This window comes from Oratosquilla oratoria, chromosome 30 (genome assembly GCF_046742065.1).
Source record: "Oratosquilla oratoria isolate Oo_2021 chromosome 30, ASM4674206v1, whole genome shotgun sequence".
Taxonomy (NCBI): Eukaryota; Metazoa; Arthropoda; class Malacostraca; order Stomatopoda; family Squillidae; genus Oratosquilla; species Oratosquilla oratoria.
The window spans coordinates 44,291,513-44,298,663 of NC_134806.1; the positions used below are offsets into that span (position 1 = coordinate 44,291,513).

Genomic DNA, 7,151 nt, shown 5'->3' on the forward strand with positions numbered 1-7,151 from the left:
TTCATCCGTAGGTGCCGGCCTTCACCGGCAAGTCTCTGCGCGCTGAGCTGAATGGATGTTACCAGCTGGATGTTGTCGGTGGGGCTGGCTTGCTGGAGTGTCTGGAGGGAAGATTTGGAGTCTGTGTGTATAATTACCGCACCTTCACGATGGTGAAGGGCGTGCTCCAGGGCTTGCTGTATGGCAACTAACTCCGTCTGCAGGGTAGAGCAGTGGTCGGGGGTCCTCCATGACAGCGTCTCCCCGCCGGTGACTGCCGCCGCTCCGGTCGTGCCTCGAACAGGGTCCACAGATCCGTCTGTGTAGTACACGGCTCCCCCTGGGATGCTGGCCTGTGTCACAGATGCCAGCGCGTGTAACCACAGCTCGTGTTGTGTGCACTGTGCCTTCCTTGCTGGCGGGTTGTTGATGATGATTTCGACGGGTGGGGGCTGCCATGGGGCCGGTACAACGTAGTTTGCAACGGCCAGATCCGGACTCCACATGGCTATTTGACCGTCGTCGAACAGTGCATTGGTGGCGTCAGCTATCCTCCGTAGCCAGGTGTTTGTGCTGAAGAGGTCCCGTCGCTGCGGTAGGGTCCTTTTGATTTTGGTTCGTGCTATGGTCTCCCTGTCTTGTCGGAGGATCTTAGCCACCCGGCAAGTCGCAATATGTTGAACCCTGGAGGCCAGAGGTACCAGTCGAGTCTCACTTTGCATTATGGACATACTGGTCCAGCGAGGTGCCCCGAGCATGGTCCTCATGGCCTGGTTCTGGATGCACTCGATCCTCCTTTGTTGGGTGGGTGACAGGGAAACCAGCACGACAGCGCTGTAGTCAATCAACGAGCGGACGGCCTGTATGTAGTACAGGCGCAGCACGGCATGTGAGGCTCCAGAGTGTGTCCTTGTCATCGCCCTCATGACATTGATTCTCGTCCTCGTCCTCTCCCTTAGGTAGGTGACCTGGGTGTTGAAGGATAAGCCTTGGTCAACCCATACTCCCAGGTACTGGTACGAGCTGGTCCAAGCCAGCTGGATACCCTGAATGTGGAGGTGGGTGTCCGGGGTGGTGGCCTTAAGCATCAAGGCCTTGGACTTCTCAGCTGAGATCTTGAGGCCCAGTTCTTCACACTTGTTAGAGATAAGATCAAGGCCCTCTTGTGCTCTGGTGATCCTATTGCCTCGGGTTTTGCCCGAGACGACAAGAACCAGGTCGTCGGCATAGCTGAGAAGCGCCGTGCCACCCCGGAAGGGTAGGCTCACCAACTGTTCCATTAGGAGGTTGAAGAGGACGGGGCTGAGAACCCCACCCTGCGGAGTGCCGTTCTCTAGGTCCCGGTAGGCTGAAAGGTGGCCTTGGAACCTGACCCGGGCGCGTCGGTGTAGCAGGTAGTCCTCTATCCAGGAGAGGAGTCGTCCCTGGACACCCCGCTGTACCAGCGCATCTAGGATGGCGTGAGCACTGGCTAGCTCGAACGCTTTTTCCAGGTCGAGGAAAACGGCCACGGCAGGGCGGTTGTCTATGTGACTCAGGAGAGTCATGATGCTGTCGGCCGTCCCTACGCCCTTGGAGAATCCGAAGATGTGTGGGTGGAGGGGGCCCAGACGCCACATGAGTCGGGTGAGTACCATGCGCTCCGCTGTCTTGGCCGTGCAGCTCAGCAAGGAGATGGGACGTGGCTTGGAGGGCTCCCTGGGCTTAGGGATGGGCTGGATGTCCGCTCGTTTCCAGGTGGTTGGGAGACGTCCTACCAGCCACGAATGGTTCATCAGGGCCAGTAGTGCTGCCTCCCCGGCAGGCCCCGCGTGAGCTAGCATAGAATAGGTCACGCCATCCGCTCCCGTAGCCGTATCTCTACCTTTCTTGGCCCGGGCCAGTTCTTGTGGCGTGAAAGGTACATCGGTGACGTCAGGTGTTGCTCGCGCCGTACCGACGGCCTGCTCTCGTGCTGGCCTGAGCTGCTGCTGGAGGTTCTGCATCTGTGCGGGGAGCTGGGAGTTGGCGCACCGTGTGGCGAACATATCCGCTAGTCGTTCTGCTTCCTGTTGTGGCTCTGGGTGTGAGGCAGGACGAGGGGCGCGCTTCCCGGAAGCCGTCCTCAGTTTGGCCCACAAGTCTGCCAAGCTGGTGTGCTGGGAAAAGCTGGCACACCACTCCAGCCATTTGGCCTCCCGTACCCGGCTTGAGACTTGTCGAGCGTGTGTAACCACTTCCTTCAACAATTGTAGGTTAGTTGAAGTGGGTCGCTTGCGGTACAGCTTCCGATGAATGTTGACCAGGTGATTCTGCTCCCGGACTTCCTCATTGTAGAACCACCAGTTCCGACGCCATCGATGCCCTGGATGTCGTCTGGGGATGGCTGCTTCTGCTGCTCTTTCGATTGCTGTAGTGAATTCTGTTTCTCGCTGGTCTAGGTCCTCCGGCGGGTCGCACGCTTTCCACCAGTCATCCAGGGCGGCCTGGAACTTCTTCCAGTCCGCCCTCCGCAGGTCCCATCGAGGTGGTTGGAGCGGTGGTAGTGGGAGTGCGGCCCTTAGAGTGGTGATGACGGCGTAGTGGTCGCTGGTGAGAGTAGGATGCACACGCCAGCTACTTCCGGAAACTAGATTGGTTGACACCAGGGTGAGATCCAGTCTGCCTCCCCGGACGTGAGTGGGTTCCCCAGTATTTAGAAGGGAGATTTCCTGGACCTCTTCCAACGTGGTTGCCAGTTGGCGGCCGGTCGGGTTAGTCGGAGAGGGGGAGTGAAGCAGTGGATGATGGGCGTTGAAGTCTCCAGCTACTAAGATATTGTTGTGGGTAGCTAGTGACAGTATCTCATCGGCCTCCAACGGTTTCCCGGGGCTCCTGTAGATGTTATAGATGAGGAGTGGCAGGTCGGGAAGGAGGAGCTCCACAGCCATCACCTCCACACCCTCACCACAGTGTACGGGTCGCGCAACCCTGCGGTGTGGTAGGTTATTCTTCACCAGCACCATGCAACCACGGTGTCCTATGCCTCTGTCAAGCGGGAGTGAGTGGACCGTGTAGCCCCCTATTCTCCATTCGAAGTCACCGGGTGCTAATGTTTCCTGTAGAAGCACGATATCCATGCCCTCCTCCATGATTGTTTGGAGGAGTTGGTGCTTCTTGTTGCGTATTCCCTGCATGTTCCACTGGAGCACCTTCAGGCTGCCGAGGTCGTGTGGTGCTGGAGAATTTCTCATGTGCGCATTACTCTGCTCCATCTTGGTGGTGGGGGGAGACGCTGTTGGTGGGTGTCCTGGCAGGCTGGTGCGGGGTGGGTAATGTGCCCTCGAAAGTGGCCGCCATTACTTCTCGAATGAGAAGAGAGGCCAGGTCTTCATCTCTGCCTGGAACAGTGTTTGGCTGTTGTAGCAGGCGTCTGAAGACTGCTGCAGCTGCCATGAGCATCCCCTCAAGCGGTGGGTAGCGGGTGGCAATGGGCCTGACTCCGGTCGCTGGTTTGTCTCCGGCCGGGAGTTTGGCTGGAGGGTCACATAGCTGACTACACTCGTCCGGTGCTGTGTCCGCTATGAAGAAAAGAAGCATCTTTGATGACTCGGAGGACGAGGAAGCAGCAGATGGGCTGCCGAAGACAAAGATCAGCAAAGGTCATGTACCTTCAGATATTGATCTGTGCTTTATGGACCCCGAGGATCGAGATAGTAATGACAATGGAAGGAGCACTTCAGACGGCGCATGCGCAGGCATCACCGAGGCAAGCAGCAGCAGAGGGAGCACCACTGAGGCAGACGGTAGCGTTTCCCCTAATAGCAGCGGCAACGGAGACGACGGATGGACAGTGGTCGGCGCCGCCAAAAAGCAACGCGCCCCTCGAACGACGGGTCTTCCAAAGTTCAAACTCGGGGAGACCAACAGCCACACCAGCCAGTATCAGGCCATACTATCCCTCCAGCGAGCCAACCCCGGACTAAGCATGACCATCAGGCCAAATCTGAAAGGGGAGTATGTACTCACCCCCAAGGACGACGATAGCACGTCTAGGATGCGCACCCTCGCACAGGGTCCCACTCCTAAGCTGGTGCTTCTGGACCCCAGCGACAAGCGCACCAAGGGTATCCTCCAACGCTTTCCATTGGATATGCCCCTGGAAGCGGTGGGAGACCACCCCAGCGTCCTCAGGGCGGAACGGCTCCGCAATACGCGGGACAAAGTTTCAACCCGCCAGGTTCTGGTAGAACTTGAGGGGCCCCTACCGGAAAAACTCGACCTGGGGCCATGGGGAAAGTACGCCCTAAGGCCCTACGACCGAGAGCCGATACGGTGCTACAAGTGCCAACGATATAACCACCTGCAGAGTTGCTGCCCCAACACCACGAGATGCGGAGTATGCAGCTTAGCACACGCAACGGAAGTGTGCATAGAGAAGCACAAGGAGAACCAGGCCACCACGGCTCGGTGCCCCAACTGTCAAAAAAAGCACCACGCATGGCATCCTCGCTGTCCAGAACGCATCCGACGGCTCCCTGGTGGCAGACAAAACCCTCAAGGCGAAGCGCGGAACGCACCACCCCCCTCCCAGCAGCAGCAGCCTCTGTTCGTGCCCGCTCCCCCACCATCACGCCCAGCCTGGGGTCAAGCACCCACCCCCCGCCAAGAACTGGAAGAGCAGCCTAACCCTCCCCCAACACAAACCCAGCCCTCAACTAGGCCCCAAGCAGAGATCCACAACGCCCGGCGCAAGGGACGTCGACGACGAAAGAAGAAGACACCAGAAACTCCAGCACCCCCAGCTAGGAGAACCGCCCCGTCAACCCTCGCCACATCCGCTACCGCAGTCCCTCCAGCCAACATAGTTTGAAGTCGAGTTGGTCAATATATATGGCAAAAGAAGGAACGTGGCAAAGTGTCAGGTTGGTCCCCCACTCGACCTCATCTGTCGGTGTGGCGGATTGTCACAGCGGGTGGACCAAGTATCCTCCTGTTGTTCGCGTGGCTGAAACGTCCGTCTGGATCAGGGGCTCTGTGTTTATTATTCATTACGATAAAGTGTGCTGCTGCTTTAGCCCATATTAAATCCCCAGTTCTCTTATTGATGTTATTATGGATGTTGATAAAAACGGACTCCATCGCCTTTCTTTCCTGCCGTGTAATGTTATCCATGAGAATTCTTGCCTGGTCCCATTTTGGTAGATGGCCTCTTTCATCGACATGGTTAACTAATGCACTACTAACCCTGTGGTACCTTACATCTGCTCGGTGTTCTTTCAATCTGGTGTCTAAGCCTCTGCCGGTTTCACCGATGTATTTTCTGTCACATCCACCACACGGGATTTCGTAAACTACGCTGTTTGTATTTGTGGTTGGGTCTTTTTTCTTGATTAAAAGGTCCTTTATTTTCGTACCTGTGGAAGTTGCAAGATGAATGTTGGAGGACGATAAGATTTTGTCTAGATCTCTTGTTAGATTGGAATTTGGGACCACCCAATATTTAGCGTTGGACTTTTCTCTTTTGCTGCGTAGTATACTACGAGCCTTCTCCTCCAGGGTGCAAAGTAACCCTCTGGGGTATTTGAGCTTTTCAAAAGTTGTTTTAATTATTTCAATTTCATCCGCTAGAAATTCGTCACTGCAAATACGAAGTGCTCTTAAAAACAGGCCTATCACCACACCAGTCTTTGTCCTCTTATTATGTGCACTGTAGAAATGAATGAAGTCATTTTTATTTGTCGGTTTCCTGTAAACTTTAAATCTAACGCCGCATCCTGATCTTATTAACACGGTGTCTAGAAAAGGTAGTTGTCCGTCTATCTCATTTTCGATCGTGAATTGGATGTTAGAATTCACACTATTTAGATTAGATAATAAATTTTCAATTTTAGTATTGTAGTGGGTAATCACTAAAACATCGTCCACGTATCTCAGCCAAACAGTATTTTCAGATATCATGCGGAGAAAAAACTTGTTTTCTAACATCTCCATATATAGAGAGGCCATAACTGCACTGAGGGGAGAACCCATCGCTAAACCTGCATGTTGGCGGTATTCTTCACCGTTAAATTCACAAGCACCGAACCTGATGCACATGGATAATAATTTCTTGTAATCACGTTTGCACACGGGTAAATCACTATCCTCGAACATTTCCAGTACTTCCTCAACTGCTTCTAGGGCACCATCAATTGCGACGTTCGTAAAAAGATTTTTCACATCGAAACTTACCAATTTCTTGGCCCTGAAATTCACTTTTTGTAACCTCTCTTTAAGATCTGATGAATTCCGAAGATGTGCCTGGCTGAGTCTACCCAAAGCCGCGGAAAGAGGGGCGGCTAGAATTTTGGCTAGGCGGTGTGGTGCACTGCCAATCCCAGAAGTGATGGGTCGTAATGGGATATTTGGCTTGTGTATCTTGGGCAGACCTCGTATGGATGGAGTTTTTGGGGCCTCTTCCAATAGGTGTAACAACTTCTTTCCTTGCTTTGTCTTGTTTAACAGGTGTCTGGCTTCTTTGTTGAATATCTCCGCCTCTTTAATTGCTTGGCCACGGGGTTGTCTAGAGTACGTATTTTCGTCTGCTAAGAGATCGAGCATCTTCTTGTTGTAGTCGTCGGAATCAAGGATCACGATGCCTCCTCCTTTGTCCGCAGATGTGATGATGATATCTTCCATTTTCTTTAACTCATTAAGCGCCTTGACATATCTCTTCGGAATTGATGTTCTCTTCGAAGAGGCAGACGCAATGCAACTTAAAATGATACCTTGCTTGAAGCCTTTCTCGATGTCGCTGTCGTCCCAACGGCTGTTTTTAAGCACAAAATCCAAATAACTCTTGTTGTTCATACCGGTGTCAAACTTCATTCCTAAGGACAGTGCTTCTTGCTGTGTTGATGTCAGGGTGTGGGAAGATAGATTGTTGATAAGGTCCGTTCTCCCTACATGTTTCCATTTACTGTTTGTGCAGAGAGATATGAGCTTTGAACTGTGAGATTCTTTCTGAATAAGGTCTTCGTTCTTCAGTTTAGTCACTAGGCTGTGTGGTAGGTGAATATGAGATAAAGAAGCTTTAATCTCTGCTATCTCATATGTGAGATCTTCGCACCCTTTCTCCAAATACATACTAGCTGTGTCACTAAAAGGGTTTTCTTCTAACCGCAGAAAAGCAGGCGCGGATTGTGGTAGTACTTTCTCCTCTAGACACTCTT

General features: G+C 53.2%; 1 protein-coding gene across 1 annotated transcript in view; it reads right to left on the reverse strand.

Moving 5' to 3' along the window:
- The window catches only part of LOC143041313 (uncharacterized), a 6,118-nt gene extending 2,927 nt beyond the window's left edge, over positions 1 to 3,191 (reverse strand). Inside the window, exons 1-2 of the mRNA XM_076213136.1 lie at positions 2,818 to 3,191; positions 193 to 2,547 (exon numbers count right to left, since the gene is read on the reverse strand). Of these exons, the coding sequence (XP_076069251.1) occupies positions 193 to 2,547; positions 2,818 to 3,191 (2,729 nt within the window). The remainder of the gene's footprint in view (positions 1 to 192; positions 2,548 to 2,817) is intronic.
- Positions 3,192 to 7,151: the final 3,960 nt, after the last annotated feature.